The sequence below is a fragment of the Cardiocondyla obscurior genome, linkage group LG13 (assembly GCF_019399895.1).
Source record: "Cardiocondyla obscurior isolate alpha-2009 linkage group LG13, Cobs3.1, whole genome shotgun sequence".
NCBI classification, from domain to species: domain Eukaryota; kingdom Metazoa; phylum Arthropoda; class Insecta; order Hymenoptera; family Formicidae; genus Cardiocondyla; species Cardiocondyla obscurior.
The window spans coordinates 1,902,457-1,924,181 of record NC_091876.1 but is presented as its reverse complement, the minus strand read 5'-3'; the positions used below and the strand labels follow the sequence as shown (position 1 = coordinate 1,924,181).

Genomic DNA, 21,725 nt, shown 5'->3' with positions numbered 1-21,725 from the left:
TTAAACTAATATATATTATAATTTGTTTTTAGTTGAGGCAAAGTGCGTTGAAAAAAGAAGACGCGGATTTGCAACTAGAAATGGAAAAACTCGAAAGAGAACGAAATTTACACATTAGAGAGTTAAAGCGTATTCACAACGAGGACCAATCGAGATTTAATTCTCATCCTGTTTTGAACGAGCGTTACCTCTTATTAATGTTATTAGGAAAAGGTGGTTTTAGCGAAGTGCATAAGGTAATGGCATAGCCAAGTTTTATCTACTGTTCTTGTTAGCTATATAAAAATATTTTACTTACTCTTATTTTTATTACGTTTTTAAAATATAGGCGTTCGACTTAAAAGAGCAACGGTACGTGGCTTGTAAAGTGCATCAATTAAATAAAGACTGGAAAGAAGACAAAAAGGCTAATTATATAAAGTAAGTTTTTCAAGTTTTTTCATCTGTCGATATTACTTGTTGATTGTAATCAATAATTAAATTTACTCGTTTCTTTTTAATTACAATAGGCATGCATTACGAGAATATAATATTCACAAAGCATTGGATCATCCGAGAGTTGTAAAATTGTACGACGTATTTGAAATTGATGCCAATTCTTTTTGTACTGTTCTGGAATATTGTGATGGCCATGATTTAGATTTTTATCTCAAGCAGGTAAACTTTTAAATGTCATGTTCTACATAATTTTTTTTTTTTTTTTTTTTTGTGATCGAACTATATACTTTAATTTTTTTCCAAACTATATCTGAAATATTTTATTGCAGCATAAGACTATACCTGAAAGAGAAGCGAGATCTATTGTTATGCAAGTTGTATCGGCATTAAAGTACCTCAATGAAATAAAACCTCCAGTCATACATTATGATTTAAAACCAGGTAAATATTATAAATTTAAACAATTATTATTGCGAATATTATCATTTCCGAAGAGCGTAATAAATTTCCGGTAACGAATGTTTTATTGATGATCTTATTTGCAGGCAACATTCTTTTAACCGAAGGTAATGTGTGTGGCGAAATAAAAATTACAGACTTCGGTTTAAGTAAAGTTATGGATGAGGAAAATTATAATCCAGATCACGGAATGGATTTAACGTCTCAAGGAGCGGGTACTTATTGGTACGTATTTCCTTTCGGATTATATTGCCAGATTAATTATTAATTAATATTACGAACTTGTAAATTAATTTTTTTTTATAGGTATTTACCTCCTGAATGTTTCGTTATTGGCAAAAATCCTCCTAAAATATCATCTAAGGTTGATGTGTGGAGCGTAGGAGTTATATTTTATCAATGCCTATACGGTAAAAAGGTACTTATCGAAATATATATTGCAACATTTTACTTTTTGCAAATATAATTGATATACATTTAAAAAAATTATTTTTACAGCCTTTTGGTCACAATCAGTCGCAAGCTACCATTTTAGAAGAAAATACGATACTAAAAGCCACCGAAGTCCAGTTTGCGAATAAACCAACCGTCAGCAATGAAGCAAAGGTAATTGTCTTTAGTGAAAGATATATGAAATCTGGTGTTGAAAATTATTTTATGACACGATGGTTTGTTGCAGAGTTTCATAAGAAGTTGCCTAGCATATAGGAAAGAAGAACGTATAGACGTACTGACTCTAGCTAGACACGAATATTTGCAACCCCCAGTGCCAAAACATGGCCGCCAAGCGAACAGCCAGCAGCAGCAGCAACAACAACAGATTCAGCAGCAGCAGCAGAGCTCGTTCAATATCGGCATGTTTAGTGGTATGAACGCGTCGAGCAGTTCGTAGTGGAGAGGAAGGACTAAGGACAAAATCCTCAATATATCCTCGATACCAATACATGCCAAATCTTGAGCGCTCGGACTGTGTACACTATCTCATCTTAGGAAAATAACGATTGCTATAACCAATTGTAAATACTAAAACCGGATATTATCATCGTCACCACTACCACTACCGTCACCATCACCTATCACCACTACCACAATTATTATCACATTTACCACCGTCATCACCACACCATCACAACTATACTTACAGAATCGACTACATAGGACATTGCAAGAGAGATGCGAGACTGGTCACCGCAAGTCCAGGAGCTTGCGTCTTTCTACAAGCCACGCCACATTATTCAACATGACAAGAAACAATGTTGTGTTCTTAAATATTCAATTGTATTATCGTTCCTTGTATCAAACAGTGCGATGAAATGATAACAGCGTTTAAAAGAAAACGAGAGAGAACGAACGAGTGTGTGAACGAAAAAATAACATGTGATAAGTCATTATGAGATAAAAGTGACGTTTAGATTAAGAGGGGGGGGGGACTAGGAATACGTGTGTTCGTGTGCGCGTGTGTGTGAGAAAGTGAGGAAGTGTGCGTGTGCATGTGAAAATAGAGAGAGAAAGAGAGAGCGACAAATAAAACAAAACTAAAATAAAAATTTTAATTGAAGCAAAGTCGGTGAATTAAAGAGAGCAACGAAAAATAAAGAGAACAAAGTAGGAAGAAAAAAAGCAATTGGAGCAATCGCTTTCAACAAAGATAACTTTTCTCTCTCCTGGCGTTTTAGTATGCATGAGCGAACGCTAGAGGGTTGTTAAAAATTAGTGTGAGTGTATATATTTATACTATATATATATAAATTTATATATATATATACATATATATATATAAACTAATAAATTCGAGACATAATATATATATATATATCTATATATATATATATGGTGTAAAAAGGACGACAAGCATTGATAGTGGGAAGACAACTGTGGTGGCTCTATCCTCGCATGACCTCTAGCGCCGGTACTAGCATTCCATGAATGCTTTGCCTGCGCATCATGTTACTTTATTCGAATATTAACATTATTACTTGTATCGTGACTAATAACGGTTAATATACACGCGCATCCATGGCCCACATATTAAAACACGTACACCGACACGAGTACACGAAGGAGATTCGATTGGTTGTTCCTATTCTGAAACGAGAGTGGGCTTTATCTATAATGCCAGAACGATAGTCCAATAGAGAACGAAATGAGAATCGCATAGAGAGAATGATAGAAAAAAGAAAGAGTGTGTGTGAGAGAGACAGAGAGAGAGAGTGCGTGCATGCATGTTTGTGAATGTGTGTGTCGCGACATGCTCCCAAAGTGAAAAAAGAAAAAAAATAGGATCGTAGACCACCTAACTTAACCACTATCATCACCACTTGTGAAACCCGTTCTCACGCGTGTATAGTTTAAAACCCCATATCGAAATTTGCTGTAATCGAGAGCCACATATTATGTTTTTCCTTCTTCACTCTTCTTCCATTTTTCTTCTTTTAAAAAATTATAAAAAGAAAAGAGAGGGAGAGAGAGAGTGAGAGAGAAAGAGGGAGAGAAAAAAAAAGAGGGAGAGAAAAAAAAGAGAGAGAAAAGAATGCGGATCTAAATACGTGCTGCAGAGTAACTTTCGCGCAAAAGGTTTAGATTGTTCAATTAATCAGCCGGCAAATGGAGAAAAATATAAGAATAAGGAAGAATCAGCAAATCTTTAAGACAAAAGAGTCGTAAACGCTATACCGACCCAATCATTATTTCTTTACTCGTAATTTGTTTTATATATGTACGTTATATATAGATAATTATGAAATAGAAAACTAAGTTATTTTATCAAGTGCCCTTGCTTTGTATTATAGTCGCATCCGTCGACGAGCCGTAGCTTCTGGGAGTAAAAGAATCGAGAGACGGAGAGAATGCGTTAAGAATGAACAAAAAGACTAAGAAACGAGTGAGTGTGTGTGTTGTTAAAGTGTTGCGTCAGTTATTGATACAATGTGGGCACCGAGGTATTGATGACGATTCAATACCATCAATGTGATTGGCAAAAGTGTGGCGAGAGAGGAGAATACATTACAAGTCTGAACAGAGTCTACTATTTAGATTCGTCGCTTCAATTTTAACAAAAAAAAAAGAAAAAAAAAAAGAATAAGTCAACTGCTCCCGCATCCTGCATCCCACTTTTTGCAAAAAGAGATATATGATCAAAAGTGCGCTCTTGATTTTCTTTTTTCAATTTTATAAAGCACGACATCACGCAAATATTCATTAACGATTTTATTACGAAATGAACGCGGCTTCCAAAATAATAACTGGCGTCGCAATTCGACACCAGTTTTCTTAAACTATTTTATAGGATTCTCGAAAAAAAAAAAAAAAATCTTTTTTTGCTTACTCGGCAAGAAGAGGGAGAGGGTATAAACATGATCAGTAATTATAGCAATTGTTATTTGCATTATTTCTCTGTTATATAATTTTTATAAGACACTTCAGATCAAGATAGAGCTTATCTCTAAACAGTTTACTGCAGCCGGCCTTAAGAAAAAAAAAAAAATGATCCGAAAACGTAATCTGATGAGTGTCAGACGCTTTTGGAATCTCGCGATGAATAAAAACGAAGATTCACGTGAAAACGTATATAGGGCTCATGTGTACTTTGCGACAGGAAAGATATTCTACATTTGTACATATCTATAGAAATCTCTGGAAACGTAATTACGTGCATGTAAATAGAACGAGAACGAGAAAATGGAAAGAAAAAAAAAAACTTTTTATCGACAACTGTTTCTCACTGAGCACAAATAGAAAGAAAAATGCTTTCCTATCAATTGTAAGGTATTACCATGCCCTACACACTACCTTAAATAGTAATCCGTAATATAAATTTTTTTTCTTTTTTTTTTCTTCCTTAATTGTTCCTGAATATCAGCATAGTCACGATTTTTCTCATGATAAAAGAAAAAAAAAAAAGGGAAGAAAGGAAAAGTATTGATAGTAGGGAAAAACAGGAATTGTCTTGAGAACGATATATAAAAAAAGGTTATAGCAATAAATTTATGTGAAATTTGCATATAATTTAAAGTTAATAGATTTATTGATTATATATAAACCACGCATCTCACGATATTGCCCTCGCTACTTTTCGTTTCTTTTCTATCATTCTCACTTTGGTGAACGATGTTGAATAATGAATCGCCAGGTATCTAAAAAGATCCTTTATACATATAATACATATATATACATATGTATAGTATATGTATATATATATATATAAATATATAGTATAAAGTGTCTGCTTATTACTGATACAACGCTCGTGTCCGGGTAGAGCGGGCTGAACTGACAATGAGTTAAGAAGTCCATTTTGTAATTTTTGCAGTGGTTGACGAGTTACTGTTTTATTAAAAAACCGCCGAATTTGCCCGGCCTACCACCGAACGACGGTAAACGCTTAAACCTTGTTTTAAAATACGATTGTTTTTCGGTCTTTTCTCTCATTGCTACTTGTACAAATTCCCTCACACCTTGCGAAGCACGTTGCCGAGTAACCATATTTCGCCGAGCACTTGTATACGGCAATAGACTGGGTGAATTCGGCAATTTTTAGTAATTGCTAATTACACACATACACGTATCCATACATACGTGAAATATACAAAAGTAAAAAATTGCCGGAGATACACAAGGTATTAAAGCTGAGAACGCGCGTGTTTGAACTAAAAATATTAAATTAATTGGTCTCTATATCAAGATATTCATTTAATAGCAGGTATAAAATCGCGCCAATTACAATCATATTAAAAAAAAAAAATCTTATTCTATGAGTAAAATATTTTTCCGTATACGTAACTCTATAATATATTTATAATTTTCAGAGATCAAATTCAATCAACATCGATATTTCAAAGTAATCATTTTCGTCAATTTCACACATAAATAAAATTAAGGTTATATGCGAGAGAAGGAAAAAAAAAAACACGTAAGTTATAAAATTAAACGATTGGTTTTTGATTCGTATTAATTTTTCCAATTCAATCGTATTTCCGACTGTCACATCAAGGTTTAATTATCCAGCCACGAGTCGAGTCTCTCGCTCAGCATTTTTAAAGTCTTGTAAACTTCGTTACCTAAAATGAGATAAAAGCACGAAGAAAGCTTACTTTTATTTTACGTGGTCAGTATAAGGCAAACAAATAAAACGTCCGACAGCTTTGCTTAACCGATTAAGCGCTGCATAATTCTAAGATCCGTTCTATGTATATATGTATAATAGTTACCGCTGTATAATTTCTTTAGTCTTTAGATAACTTGAAAAAAAAATCCATATTATGACATATGTAAAAATATATTTAAAACTTGTGTATATTTCATATTTTTCTTTCTTTTCTATAAAACATTCGTTTTTCGAGATGAACATATGCTTTTTGGTTTTAGAATAACGAAAAGTAACGCAATAGTTGAAGATCTACAAAAAGAATATTGTCTAGGTTTTGCAAAGCGCTAATTAATTTTCTATTTAACTTAAACAGCGTAACTAATTATCTTTTTTTCTTTTTTTTTTTCCTTTTTTTTTCTTTTTTTTCTCCCTCTAAAGTACAAAACTCGTCACATGTGTTTCAGAGATTTTTTTTGGGGAAAAAACTTTATATGCTAACGTTTAAACCAAACACATTAAAATTACTTATCGATATCACAATGTAATACAATATACATCAACGCTAAAAAATTTTTTCTGAGGAGATATCAATCATGTTATAACATTTGTGTGAGTATTCTGGACACATTTAGTATCTTTTACACAACTATGGTATTTATAATTTCATGAAATTTTACTCGTTCGCAATGTTATATACCTTATTCCAGGAATAAAATTATGTACAATTGTACAGAATGTTTTATGAAGAACGTGCCAGAAGTCAAGCAAGTATATCGCTTGATAAATGTTAATCAACTGTTATTTAAGGAAAACAATACAAATTATTTTCATTTGTAAAATTATTAAAAAATGTATTCTGGCAGATTCTATACAAAATATCCCTCAAAATTACTACTTATGTCGGCCAACGTTCGGTGGGGACAAAATTCTCCAAACTTGTGCAATGTCTTACCACAACAACCCGCGAGTTTTATATACCATCAGATTCATATTTTTTACCAAATTCATACTTCTAAAACCACTTCAGTCAATTGTGTACCACCTACGGTATTTTTAAGGTGCACGACGAAGTTTAATCAGAATCGCTGTCGTCTGATTTTAATAAATATGATATAGGTTTCCGAATTCTACCAGCAGGCTTTCGAAGTGGCGGCGATTGGTCTGTTGTAATGTCTTCATCAGAATCTAAATCCTTCTTTATTTTTTTCGTCTATAAAATTAAATTAGATCAATGATAAGTTTTAACGAAAAAACATGTTTTTCTATTGTTTTTAACCTAAGCTATCTTTAAAAAGAACACCGCTTCCGCGCATCGCCAGCGCCATTCTTGATTGAAAGTGGGAAACTACTCAATACTAATAGAATGATAAAACAGAGGTAATATTACCCATTGATAAAACCTCTGTTCAATAAAAAATATTTAAAAATTGCACTTACATTTTTTTGTTTAGTAGTAAACAGATCGTCCGTATCAGAGTCTTCGGATGATTTTGACTTCTTCTTTGCTTGCCTTTTTACTCCTTTATTACTAATTTCCGCTTTCTTTTTGGCAGGTGCTATAAATGCAAGAAATAAATAATTACAAAATAATTTTTACTCAGTCATATGGCACAATTAATCGTTAATTACCCTTTTTAGGCGATATAAACTTCTTAGGTGAATCTTCCCCAGATGAGGATATTACAATTTTCTTTTCAGGTGAAAACTGTTCTTCACGAGAATTGCCGACCAACGAATCGAAGAGTTCCTCTGAAGTTGCTGTAAATATATAAAAATATATGAATATGCACTTTAACATTGTTTAATTTAAATATATGTTGTATGCGCTTACGATTCGATTGAGACAGTTTCTTGCTCGGTTTGATGTTGTCGTCAGAATCACTTAATGCTAAAACCTCTTTCTTCTTGGATCTAAATAAAATATATAATGAGAAATTGCTCTGTTAAAAAAAAAAAAAAAAAAAAAAATTATACATACATTTGTTCTGAATCTGAAGTTAGATTGAACATCTCAGCACTCTCATCCGAATCTTCGCTGTTATAAATATAATTTTTCTTGGCTGCTATTTAAATAAATTTAACCAATGTTAAAAAAATATTTCGAAAACAAAAAAAAACGTAATTTATTTAAATATAATTTTTTACTCAAAAGAAAAAAAAAGAGAGAGAGAGATTGATACCTGTGGCTCTACGAGGTGTTCGTTGTTGCGGAACTGGTGAAATGCTACCAAAATCGATGTCATCGCTATCATCTGAATCTTTACTCTTTTTTTTAGCTCCTTTCTTGACCGGCTTGAATTGTAACGTCGTTTGCTTTAATCCTACTTACATCAACAAAAGTTTATCATTAAAGTGTTTTCTGGAAACTATATATATTGTAAATTAAAGTTTAAAATTTTACCTTTCTTTAAGATTTTTTTTTCTATTTTTTCAGGAGAAGTTCCAAGTCTCTGTTCGAGAGGTTTAGTATTAGATTCAACTAATGCATCGAACTCGTTTTCCTCCACAGAGATTTGCTCTTTTTTTACCTAACATAAACATGTTGTATTAATACGTGTGCGTGTGCATTTTCGCGCGCGTGTGCATGTAGTAGACTTACTCTTGATTTCTTTATGCCTTCTTTCTTATCTTTTGACACAATGTCGGCCTTTTCAATTTTTTTCTTCAGTTCAACATCAATGTGTGGAATTATGCGACGAGTGTCTTCCGCCTTGTAAAATCTTGCAGGCGGTTTTTTCTCAGCTTGCTTCGTTTTATTTTGTTCTTTCTGCTCTTTCTCTTCCACCTATAAAAAAATTAAGTAAAAATTATAAAATAATAGAAAGAACAAAATTAGTTATCTTTTGAAATATATCCTACCTTATTTAATTCAGTTAATAAATTATCCAGATCTTCTTTCCACAAGGAAATTGGCGTGCGAGCTTGTAATCTCTTCAATTCTGCTATTTTTTCATCTCGTTGACGTATCAATTCGTCTTTCTTTTCTTTCGTTAAGTTCCACATAGTCATACCGAGAAGATAATCATAATTTTCCTTTTCTATTGCTTCCACGGTTGGAATGACATTTTCAGTATCATTTTCTGCAGTTTCTTGCTATATATTTGCAATAAAAAATTTACATACATTAGTCGATATCAAAACAAAAGTATTTTTACAAATTCAACCATAATCCAAAGCTATATATTTAATTAAAAGTTCTCTATTCCCTTTTGCTAGATAGAAAAGATTTAGCCATTGGAAAATAGCTGTATTTGTTAAAAGACTTTTATATTGTAATATCTACATTGGAAGTTTTGCATACTGTTTCTTCCTATATTAACTTACTTGATCCTCCTGACGTAGCAAAATTAATAAAATCCAATAAGTAACTAAAGTTTTTTGCTGTTGCAAAATTTTCAAGTAAGACTTTACTCACCAGCACTTCCTCTCTATTCTGTGTTAATTTCCAAGCTAAGACTGGATCTGATGTGTACTTGCTTCTGACTAATTCCGCTATCATATCCTTCTTTTTCTTATTTTCTATCACTAACGTGCCATCGCATTTCTCGAGAATAAAGCGCGCTTGATTTGACAATTTTTCCGCTTCCGCTTGTAAAATTCCTTCTAGGTAATCTTTCCTCTTGTAATACGCCTCTAATCGTACTTTATAAAATCCTTTTAATATTTGCATTACGTTATCATATTTGTTTAAACAATGATTTTCATCAAATGCACACTAAAAAGATATCATTGATAACGTTTTAATTTTATTTTTATATGCTATCAATATTATATTAATATTTAAACTATTTTACCATTGAAGTTACAGTCATTGTCGTCTGTAATTTAAACGCTTTATGAAGGCCGTCTTTTTCTAACTCTAACAATTTATCACGGTTCATTATTACTATGAAGTGTACTGCAACATCCGTGTTGTACTCTTTGTAATCCCTATAATAAAATAGATTCAAATAAATACAAATGTGATTCGACAACACGCCGTCGGTCGTAAAATTGTAAGTAATTATCATAAAGAATTAATTATAATTAACTAATATCCTAAAATGTAATGACGTGCGCGCATGGTCTCTTGAAATATTTTATAAAAATTAATAGAAAACCCGTGCAAATTTTATTATTGATCGAGTGCAACACTTACGTGATAACAGGTGGCGATTTATCAGTTCCATGTAACATAGGTTCTAGTACAGTTTCCTTGTAAACTTGCGTCCACGTACCAATAGGAAGTTCAGTAATCTCTACCTTATCCGGTCCAATTACTGATATCTCTCCGCTTATAATAAAACGAAAATCTCCGCAGCTCTCTACGACGCCTTTGAAATTTTTATAATGCGGTATCTAAAAAAAATTTGTGAAAAAAGTTAAGATAATAATGGGTGCCTCGATATTTCAAAGTTATAAAATAACATTGATATATACCATTGGTTTTGGATCTGCGCCGTCCATCATCCTATGTAAATTTTCAATTATTTCTCGAGGATTGTAATTCGGTATTTTTGTCATCCATCCAGTACCAATGCCTTCGGCACCGTTCACTAATAGCATAGGAATTACAGGAATGTAGTAGACAGGTTCGATTTTTTGGTTGTCATCATATTCGTGATTTAACAGAGCATCATCATGTTTGTGGAATATAAATCTTGCTAAAGGACTATAAAAAAAAATATATATATACAGAAATGTTTTTTTTTTTTTTTTTTGGAGATATTACAATAGTACATACCTAAGCATTGTAAAAATGTATCTTGGACTGGCAGCATCTTTTCCGCCAACAAGTCTTGTGCCGAATTGACCATTAGGTTGCAGCAAATTAATATTGTTGCTGCCTACAAAATTTTGCGCGAGATTAATTATGGTCGCCATCAAAGACATCTCACCGTGATGGTAAGCCGAATGTTCGGCGACCGATCCCGCTAATTGTGCAACTTTCACTTCCCGTTTATCATTGCGTTTCAAACAGGTATAAAGTACTTTCCTCTGGCCCGGCTTAAAGCCATCCATCATGTTCGGAATAGATCTTACATTATCATAATTGCTGTACAGCACCAATTCAACATTAATAAAATCGGAAAAAGAGACAGTACGCGTGTCCTTCTTGTAGAGATAACGCTCGTCGAGTCCAATCTCTTTTCGTCGTTTTGTTTCAGTCATGTGGTTCATTAACCAATCTTTACGTTGGTCAACACATTTTTTGCTAAATGCCATAATGATGTTTTTATCATCCTGGTCGCCCGTATATTCGAAACGTATTCTGTGTCTGGTCATATTTTCGAAGTACTCTTTTGCCTCTTTGGCAGTAGAAGTACCCAAACCTATTCAAATTCGAAAAAAAAATTATTAAATAAACTTTCTATATCAATAACGTCAAAATTAATAAAATTCTAATACAAATTTTTTAATAAAAACCTTTGTAGTATTTGATTTTATACGTGTGAAAATTTGGCGTGTCTTTTTTCCACGAAGCGAATTCCGGCAGAGAGAAAAAAGAAAAGACTTGACTGCCTTTAGTAGCTTTCACAATAGGTGTAATAAATTCTTCAATAAAGTTCAGCTTTAATAATGACGGCCAGTTGTGGTGGATAAAATTGATTAACAGACCTTTGATATGTGAACCATCCTAAATTCAAATAAATATTTATGATTAACAGATGCAAATATATATGCACAGTAAGGCATTTAATATTAAATGTTACACTCTTAATATAAATATTGTTTATATAAAGAAAATTAACCTGATCCTGATCAGTCATAATCATCATTTTTCCATAGCGTAACGTCTTCAAATCCTCTCGTGTTTCATATTTCTTTTTATATTGAAGACCAAGGATTTTTATCAAATTATTAATTTCGGCATTTTCCAAAATCTGTTTATGTGTAGCCTCGCGTACATTTAACATTTTACCTATAATAAAAAAATTAGTCTCATCATGTCATTAAAAATCCATTTATTATTTTTTTTAAATAAAATTAATTTACCTCTCAATGGAAATATGCCATATTTGTCTCTGCCTATAGAAGCAATACCAGATACAGCCATTGTTTTGGCTGAATCTCCCTCGGTTAATATGAGTGTACATTCTAATGACTTTCCAGTTCCTGCATCATTGGCATCTTCTAGTTTGGGTATACCATGAAGTTTCCTCTGTTTTGATTTAGGACCTAATTTTTCAAGCTGACTAGCAGCTTTAAATTTCGCCCAAGTTAATACTGCTTCCACAATACCGATTTTCGCGGTCTACAATTACATTTAAATAAATGATTGAACGCTTGTGCATAAATAGACTTAATAATATATATTGCACTTACTGAGGTGATAAACTTATCAGTTAATACACATTTAGAACCAAAATTTTTTGGTTGTAAAGTCATATTTTCCTTAGTTTGTGAGTCAAAGGTGGGATTGTTGATGAGACAATTAATAAAGATCCATATATGATTTTTAATTTGAAACGGCTTAATTGTCACGCCAGCTTTATTCTTTTTCTTTAATGTTTCAATTAATTGTTTAACTATTAATTCAGTTACGTGATCAACATGTCTGCCACCCTGTTAATATTAAACAATTTTTATTTATTTAAAACATTATTATATTTGATAAAATATCACTGCAAACTTACCTTTGTTGTTGCAATACTATTTACAAAAGACATTTGTTGAAATCCTTTATCGGAAATAGTAAGAGCTACTTCCCAACGTGGACCACAACTTTCATATACAATTTTTAATGGATTACCGATATCGTCTTCTTTGCCTCTGATAAAAAAATCAACATAATCTTTAAAACTTTTTACTGGTATACGACTTCCATTCAGATAAACTTTGACACCCTTTGTAGATGCAGCTACATCATATGCTCTTCGAGACATTAACGATACAATATCGTCATCGAGAGATTGCATCTTAAACTTTGACAAGTCTGGCGAAAATGTGACCTTTGTAAAATCTTCTCCAAAATGTTCTTTAATTTTAGGCTCGCTAGCTTTACCCATATTATCGCCCCATGTCTAAGTAAAAAAAAAAGAAGATAATTATTACGTAAATAAAAATTAAAGACTTAAAGATTTAGATATCAATATATATTATTTTACTTGTTTTAAAGATTTTTTATATTCTTTTGCCGCAGTCTCGACAGTAAAACGATGACTAAAAATATTACACAGCTTTGCCCCGTAACCGTTCCTACCACCAGTTACTTTCTCTTCTTCATCATCATAATTTGATGATGTTAGAAGGTGACCAAATATCATAGTAGGTACATACATATTTTCTTCTTTGTGTATAACTACAGGAATACCTTTGCCATTATTCCATACAGAAATTGTGTTATTTTCCCTATAATAATATAGTATTTAATTAATACAATTTGTTTTAACTTTTTCAGAGTAAATAAAAAAAAATTTAAAATTATAAAAATTAACTCACGAATCAATATCAATTTTGATCATATCCATTTTAGGATCGCGTTGTTTGTTATCTGCAGCATTTACTAGAATTTCATCAAAAATTTTATATAATCCAGGAACATATTTTATGTCTCTTTGCACCATCATGTCTTTCTCCTTATCAAAAACCCACATCATTTCTGTTATTGTCTCTACAGATCCAATATAGGTATCTGGACGTAGCAGAATGTGTTCCAACTGTGATTTCTTTTGATATATGCCTTCAATGGTTTTTTGCTTGGCACTTGGCTTACCACTGCCAGCTCCATTTTCCATGGCACTACTCATCTTGATATGATCTACTTTTGGATATCTATAAATTAATAAAATATAGATTACATATACAATAAAAAATATATACAAACTTCTACTATCAGAAATAAAAATATAAACATCTTTGCCTTTGTAAAATTAATTTTGTGAGCAGTGAAAATTCAAGTGTCACAGATACTTCTTGTATTTAATTATTGAAAATAAATGATTCCGGAGCCGATAGAAATGCAAACGTCCAATTTCAGAAGGAATGCTCTTTATTTTTCAGGGATAAAATCCATTACCGCAGAAGTAGACGTCCACGTTGCAAGCTTTGAAAAATATGGCGGGAAAAAGCCGTCATGTAAGCGCGCAGCGGCTTCGAGAAATCGTTTCGTGACGAGGACACCTGTCCACCTCCCCCCCCGACCCCTCTATCATCCGGTTAACAATTTACAAGAATTTACACGGGCCATGAATCTACCGCGAATTCGGCCCGATGCTCCACTTGACCGGAATAGTATACGTTGCGTACCTTGAGTGATCGCGCCTCGGCGTCGAGAATGCGTTGCTCACTGCTTGGCGTCGGGTGTCTCTAGGATCGCAGGACCTCCATTCGCAGGGTCATAAATGCTAATTATTGGCATATCACATTCACCGAGCGGTTGTCCCGCTGGACGCGCGTTTGGCGCCGATACGTGATTATGCCAGTCGATTTCTCTTTTGTTCGCACCGGTGACCATTAAACGCACGCGAAGAACGAGGTAACGTACGCGACACTTCGAACCGCGTCGTACGCGTACCGCTATACCGCTTCGCGCTACTCAGCTTGCCTCCGAGGGCTCCGAGAATAGAGCTGCCAATATCGCTACGCGCAACCTTACGCTTATTTCACATAACACCGAGACCTATGGAACAAGCATTCGATTGGTCCGTCGATGGACGTTACCGTAGCATAGTAGACCGAGCCTTATGCAAAAGCGTGTTCAAAATATTAGCGGATGAAAAGAACGCACCCAGAAACACACTTTGATCTGAGGAAAAGCGAAATTAGTCGACTATGATTGAAATAAATTTCTTAATGTAAATGGAAAAATTAAAATGTCTATGATAGACATAAATAATAACTCTAAAATAATTTAAACGTTACACTTTCGTAAAAACTTAATAGCTCAATGTTGAATAAATTGTTCGTCCTACTTAAAGAAACAATTAAATAATAAAAAATTAATTTATGTTAATAAAACATCGCTTATACAGATATCATTCAATGAGCTAATGTTCATTTAAGTAGCTTATCGCAGAAGACTTATTCGATCTCTAAAATATAACATAAGTTAAGGATAAGTAGGTTTATATCGATAGGAATAATTCTGGTTACGCGATTCCTCAATAAACAACACATTTTTCTGACGAGGCACGTGTTGTCGTGCTTACATTGTATCTTTATACAACTAATTCTTATTCCATTATCTATCATACGGAGTTATTTTTTTTTTTTTTTACGAGACTGTTACACTGTTGGATACTTTACTGCTTTGTTCGGTATTACATTCAAAAATCTGCCTGGTGGTTTTATATGCTTGCTTTTCTACCGTAAACTATTAAAAAAGGAGAAAAAAACGACACAAGCTCGAGCTATCGACGGCAGAAAGGAAAGCATATAGACGCGGAATAACAAAGTGGAGTTAAATACAAAATGAAATTACTACTGCTTCTCTGTCCCGTGATTTTCGATGATCGATTTCATAGCAGCAGCTGTCCACATTGTTGAAAAATTGTCGAAATTCTTGCGAGGAGGGGCGCGGCTTAATGGAATGATGATTGGACGAATGAAGAGATCGGTAGTAGTGAGGAAGAGTACCTGTGAAAAAAATTAAGTACGCTATGTTGTAGATATAACATGTATTTTCAATTTACAATTTGTGTCGTAAAACATATTATATTTATTGGTAGCTGTTATATTTAATTAGAAAAAAAAAAGTAAACTAGGAGTAATTAAACGAAAAGGATAGGAAAAGGTAGGAGATTGCTGCTTATGATATCTTAAAGTAATAACGCGATATACACCGAGTTCCTATTATGTAGCAACTCACCAGCGGTTACAATGCAAATTGCATTGCGTTCGCGAATGAGGATTTTTGTTAGTACGGCTGATGCCTCTGATTTTGGCGACCACCACCACCACCACCACCACCTCCACCTCCTCCTCCTCCTCCTCCTCTTTGCTTGCCGCCATAGCCTGAGCCACCTGAAACAAGAGAGATACTGTATTGTTAGTTTATTTCCACTTCTATAATAATGTGAAAGCTACAATTACGATTAATACAATTATTACACAAGTTAATAATATAGAATATATCGATTCTTACAAGTATAATATAATAATGCACGCACATTTCAGTAAAAATACACTACGCTACTAACAACAATTAAGTACTACAAAAGAAGAAATTATTGATAATAAACGTAAGAACAAAGAGGCTACAGGCTAAGGTAGTAAGCTGCATACTTTTCGATTTATTTTTTAACGTAGTTTTCAGAGATTCTAATCGTTTTGGTTTTGTTAAAAAAAATTAAGCAATATGAATTTATAAGCAAAAATAATTTTAAGAGAAAATAACTTTTTAAAGTTCGAAAAAAAGTTGTTTGTAAATTATTTTAAAATATACTTTGTCGAAATCGTATTACTAAATGTTTCACGTTTTTCAACTCTACAATTCAAAGTTACACTAATTATGCATATTTAGTAAAAGAAAATTTATGTTTAATCCATAACATTTCAACAGAGTATATTTTTTTAAAATAATTAATAAAAAACTTTAATCCGCAAAATTTCATAAACAGTTGTTTTCTCTTGAGTAAAAAAAAGAACAATTTTTTTTACTCGTTTATAGATACAATTAAGATTTACGTTGAGTTGATATTTATTATGACAAAGTCGAAAGTTAAATTGCTCTCATTGCAATCAAAGGGTTACAACAAGGATGGGTGCAACGCTAGCGATGGCAAAGCTAAATGTAAAGGAAAAAAGAAGAGCAAAATACAAAATGTTGAGTAGTAAAATATATCAAGGAACGCTGTAATGCGTACCTTTACCGCGTACACCACCACGCCCGCCCGCGTAGCCACCTTCGTAATTACCACCGCCATAGCCATAGCCATCTGCGTTTCATGAAACACATGGTACAATGGAGTCAGTATCCGTACGTACCATCGAGATTTCAATGCATTGTAAGTATAAAAAAAGAATTCGTGCAAAAGAAATTTTGAAAAACGAGAATTCTAATCCGAAGAAAACGATGCGAAGATGCTCTCCGAAGATCGCCAGGATACTGACTATTTCGTGACAGAAAGTACCTCAACCTGAGGCATTACTTAAATTTAAATTCGATTTACTAAAATTTGCTATATAGTAAAGAACAAAAGATAATCACCACCATATCCGCTGTAATCATAACCACCGTAACCGCCGTAACCGCCGCCGTAGTAATCGTATCCCCCATAACCGTCGTACCCACCGCCGTAGCCTCCTTGGCCATAGCCGCCGCCATAACCGCCTCCGTAACCCTGTCCCCAACCACCTTGTCCTCCAAATCCACGCCCTCGACTACCACGAGTTCCTCCTCTGCCTCGGCCCATCATTCCACGCACTCCGCTTATGTCGAATTTAGGCGTAGCCCTTTTTACATCTACCTGTTAAGAGAATTAAATAATGTTGATTTAATGTCAAGTTTTAAATTATGAAATATTAACATTTTAAGTTGAACATTATTGTGATATAAAAAGTCGATGAAACTTACAGTTTTTCCATTGATCGTTTGTTTGGGCGTTTTAAGAATTTCATTTACCACTTGTTCAGATTCAAACGTAATAAAGCAGAAACCTTTCCTTTGGTTCTTTGTCTTATCAAACGGCATTTCTACTTCGACAATCTGGAAAAGAAATATGCAATAATTTTTTCTTTCAATTTTTTTTATATACTATAAACAGATAATAGATAATTATATTTTTTTTACACGATATTTACATTTCCAAACTGTAAAAAAAATTTTTTTATATCTTCATCGGATAATTCTGTCGTCAGACCACCGACAAAGATTTTTCCATGCCTAGCTTTCGCTTTCTTAGGATCGACTTTTTTGTTGTTAATAACATGATCGCCAGCTGCCATAATCTACGAAAAATAATTTAATTTATTTTACAGCAATAAACTATATGTATGACATCGGAAAAAGAAAAAAAAATTACTTTATCGAGAGCTTCGGCTATGGCAAAAACGATAAAGGCAAAACCTCTCGATCTTCCTGTATTAGGATCTGTTTTAACATTAATACTTTCAATGTCGCCATATGTACTGAAATGTTCTCTTAATTCCCCTGTAACATTTTATAATAAAAATCAATAATTTTTTTTTTTAACGCAATATATCGACAAATATAAATTTTTTTAAAGTACTCACTGTCAGTAGTTTCCCAGCTTAGACCACCGACAAATAATTTTCTGTAAACAACAAACAGAAATCAAATTTTTAAGTAAATGTAATAGAAGGTAATGTGTTTGTGATTTTAATTTTTCAACCGCGATAGCGGTACTACAAATCCTAATTGCGATATTATTTTAATTGAATTTTTATAGGCACAGTATTAAAAGATAAACGAAATAGAAATAAAAATTGAATGTGCCTATTAATATTAATCATAGAGTCCTGATTACTTCCGGTCAACCTGCAAAGCAATGGAACTGATTTAAAAAAAAAAAAAAAATTAAATAAAAAAGTAATAAATTAAATGCTTCTAAGAATTTAATGTCGATATAATGTTATCCCTGTGTGCAAATTAAAGCTACACTACAATTTAACAAAGTGCAATTGATGATCCATAATGCTATCTGGAAAAAGCACTGCAAACAATTTCGTTTTATACAGAGTGTCCCTCCCCATATTATCACTCTTAAGAATGGGTAGATCTTTAAAAGATTCACCTATCCGTAAAAGTTTTATAACATAGGGTGGGATACCCTGTATATATATGTATATATAAGCACGATAATCGCACAACTATGTCCAATTAAGATTTAGTAATAAAAATATTTAATTGCAGCAACACGCAAATGTAGGTATTGTCCTACATACGTACATATATGCATGTGCATACATATACGTACAGATTTGGAAAAATAAACACGTTCCTTGCGTGTAAGACTGAACAAGATATTTATACTAACAAAGAGTTATAAGATACCATATTCCTAGAATAAATGAATTTTTTATCAAGTTAAATGTTATATATTATACAAATTATATATGCAATTGCTACGCGACAGCGTAGTAAAATTCAAGTAACAAAGAAGGCAGGTTTGCATATACAGGACAATTAAATTTAAATATCATATTTCGTGAAAAATATCAAAGGAAAAGTTTTAGAAAAAAGTACATATCCATAAGTATATATGTATATGTGTGTAAATGTGTAAAAAAAAAATGTATTAAAGAAAGCAAAGTACTGTTACAACGATGATCCAAATAAGCTACCATACAACTCCAGTTGAGATACGGCTGCTCCTAAGGAAAATACAAACAACTTTTCTAAGTTACAAATCCCGATTATTAATTGGCCCAAAATTAGTGGCACGTGGTAGATCGACTGCAACTCTATATAGGAAAGCTAAAAATTAATTTTAACATTACAATAGATTAACATTAGTCATTGCACGAATTTGCTTTGTTCTTATCTCTCTCATTCTTTGCTTTTCTTTTATTTGACTTCTTTTTAAACAATATTATTGTGCATTATATCCGACACTCATACGCATACATATATAGATATTTTATCTTACAATTCATTAAGAAGGCTTACATTAGATACAATTTATCTCGAATTTCGAGATACACTTTTCATACTTTTTCATATTCAAATAATAATCTGCAATATGTACACACTTTTTTTTCTATCTTTTCCTTAACTTTTTGTTTCCGGCGATGTTAAGTTTGTACTTATATACGTTTATTGATATATATCGTTTTCATATCATCTATTGCTGATGATAAATACCATGGGTACCAGTCTCTCGCCGGTATCTGTTGTCAGGTCAGGTCACAGCCGGTTGCAAGCAGCCCACCATAATCGCTCTGGGACGTTTGCCACCTGCAGACCAAGTCACAGAAACTGCGTTAATGGCGTTCCGGAGCCTATTGGAGATGTTTGCATTGGCCCTAGTGTCTCTGTGCATTTTCTCATGCCCAAATAATCCAAATCACTCGAATCAGTGGAAATTACTCTACTCTGTATTATCCAGCAGGCAAGTATGTATCGCTGCGACACATATTTGATCTCAAGTAACATTTAACTCGACTTGATTCCAGCACTTTTCATGTTGTGACATAACATGATGGACTTGAGAACTCGATGCTCGATTGTTCACAATAATTCCGACCCCAAAGCTCATTCACGAAGTCTCACAGTTCAATTGAGTGATCCCAGATAAGCATGGATGGATTTGTCAATCGTTTCAAGCAACTGACTGATCTGAATTTGACTGTAAACTGTACTGTGAATAAGGAAAGATGACTCGTAACTGATCAAATGTGGATTTCAAAATTATATTCTATAAAAAAAATAGAAATACAATACAAGTATTATTTGTATAGGATATATATAAGTAAATCTACAATATACATACAAACTTTATCAATGATGAAATTGTTACTGCTCTCCATTAATTATAGGACTAAAAAAAAAGAGTTAATCGGCTGAATGAGAACAGAAAGAAGAAATTTACAAAAAAAAAAAAATAAAAAAAAAAATAAAAAAAAATTAAAAAAAAATTAAAAAAAATCAAAGTTAGAAAGCTTGAAAAACAAATGGACACATACCTCGCAATAATAACGCATATTTGTTATCACAACACAGTAATGAATGTAATTATATATTTACCTTATTTTATTTTATATAACGAGCAATATAAAATATTTTAAATAGATTTTACTACGAGTGCATTGGTAGTCGATAGAACATAGACAAAAATTGTACAATTCATATTTAATTATATTTTTTATATATAAAATACCTAACTTTAAATATTCGTGCTATAATAAGATATTGAGCTGCTTAACGTCAGACTTATTGCACTATACTGTGTACCTACTCTCTGGGCTCGAATAGCAAAAGTGATTAATGTTAAAGTGGAGAGGTGAGGAAAGGTAAAGCGGCAAAAGAAATAATTGAGTACGGGAACAACGCACGGAGTAAACACGCGACACGCGAATGCGATAAGAGTTTCGTTACAGGCAGGGTAAAAGAAAGGAGAAAGAAAAAAAAAAAAAAAGAAAGAAAAAAAAAAAGCCGCGTCCGAGCTGTGGCGGTGGTAACTCGCATTCGAAGTACCGGGAATGAAAAAAAAAAAAAAGGCCGGCAAGCGCATCGTGACCGAGCGATGCGAGATAACGACGCGAACGAGTGATCGGCATTCCGTGCACACAATCGATGCGCACGGATTATGGTATTGCTTGAATTAGCCCATCGCCATCTTGTCTGAAGCCCGTGTCGAAAGCAGAGATCCCGCCGCAAGGGACGCCGACTGATTTCGCGGGAAAACGTCTCCGACAGGACGCAACTGCGCTCGAAATCAGAGCCGTTCTCGGGCCGCGAGGGATGTCGGTTGCCGCAAATCGCGTGGATACGCGCGGTACGACTGCGTTGAGGGACTCTCGGGGGCTCGAATATACGAATAGAGTGGTTACCTGTCTTCTTGCGAGTCCTGGCCATTCTTCTCGGCGTCCCCGCCACCGCCACCGGTACCGCCACTTTCGGCATCACCGTTCTTCTCACAATTTTGCTCCGCCACGTCCTTAATGAAATCCTTGCCGTCTTGCTGATCAGCCATTGTTTAAAGCTGTGTTTCGCTCACTCGCGTTAACGATACGAGGGAAGATCGCGAAAATAGAAAATAATCACAATCGCACTTTTATCGATGGACAACTGCAGAGAGATCCCCCACGGCAAAGAGGGAGAGAACGAGTGGGACGTTCTACTCGATTTCAAGGAACG

The 21,725-nt window shown here is 33.5% G+C and overlaps 3 protein-coding genes across 9 annotated transcripts in view; 1 reads left to right on the top strand and 2 right to left on the bottom strand.

Annotated features, from left to right (window-relative positions):
* Tlk (Tousled-like kinase) overlaps positions 1-3,918 on the top strand; it is a 37,194-nt gene extending 33,276 nt beyond the window's left edge. For all 6 annotated transcript variants that reach the window (XM_070665364.1, XM_070665365.1, XM_070665363.1 and 3 more), the window contains 8 exons: positions 33-236; positions 329-420; positions 510-657; positions 768-879; positions 984-1,122; positions 1,204-1,315; positions 1,396-1,503; positions 1,577-3,918. In XM_070665364.1, coding sequence (XP_070521465.1) covers positions 33-236; positions 329-420; positions 510-657; positions 768-879; positions 984-1,122; positions 1,204-1,315; positions 1,396-1,503; positions 1,577-1,789 — 1,128 coding nt within the window. In that variant the 3' untranslated portion in view covers positions 1,790-3,918. The remainder of the gene's footprint in view (positions 1-32; positions 237-328; positions 421-509; positions 658-767; positions 880-983; positions 1,123-1,203; positions 1,316-1,395; positions 1,504-1,576) is intronic.
* Positions 3,919-4,899: 981 nt separating this feature from the next.
* On the bottom strand, positions 4,900-14,578 carry Top2 (topoisomerase 2). The gene is made up of 22 exons (XM_070665359.1): positions 14,213-14,578; positions 13,406-13,738; positions 13,072-13,315; positions 12,601-12,987; positions 12,290-12,529; positions 11,960-12,218; positions 11,716-11,885; positions 11,390-11,600; positions 10,707-11,295; positions 10,403-10,634; positions 10,122-10,321; positions 9,778-9,913; positions 9,399-9,698; positions 8,843-9,076; positions 8,583-8,768; positions 8,385-8,511; positions 8,164-8,304; positions 7,962-8,046; positions 7,815-7,894; positions 7,613-7,741; positions 7,421-7,539; positions 4,900-7,193 (listed from the first exon to the last, which is right to left on the bottom strand). The coding sequence occupies exons 2-22, from the start codon at positions 13,711-13,713 to the stop codon at positions 7,056-7,058; spliced, it is 4,515 nt and encodes a 1,504-aa protein (XP_070521460.1). The 5' UTR covers positions 13,714-13,738; positions 14,213-14,578; the 3' UTR covers positions 4,900-7,055.
* Positions 14,579-15,081: 503 nt separating this feature from the next.
* On the bottom strand, positions 15,082-21,713 carry LOC139107623 (RNA-binding protein squid-like). 2 transcript variants are annotated; one of them, XM_070665370.1, is made up of 9 exons: positions 21,419-21,713; positions 18,140-18,180; positions 17,929-18,056; positions 17,708-17,854; positions 17,481-17,612; positions 17,115-17,373; positions 16,771-16,842; positions 15,774-15,928; positions 15,082-15,541 (listed from the first exon to the last, which is right to left on the bottom strand). In XM_070665370.1, the coding sequence occupies exons 1-8, from the start codon at positions 21,559-21,561 to the stop codon at positions 15,822-15,824; spliced, it is 1,029 nt and encodes a 342-aa protein (XP_070521471.1). In that variant the 5' UTR covers positions 21,562-21,713; the 3' UTR covers positions 15,082-15,541; positions 15,774-15,821. The 2 variants fall into 2 exon arrangements, with proteins under 2 accessions (XP_070521471.1, XP_070521473.1); XM_070665372.1 differs by lacking the exon at positions 16,771-16,842.
* Between the last annotated feature and the right edge of the window lie 12 nt (positions 21,714-21,725).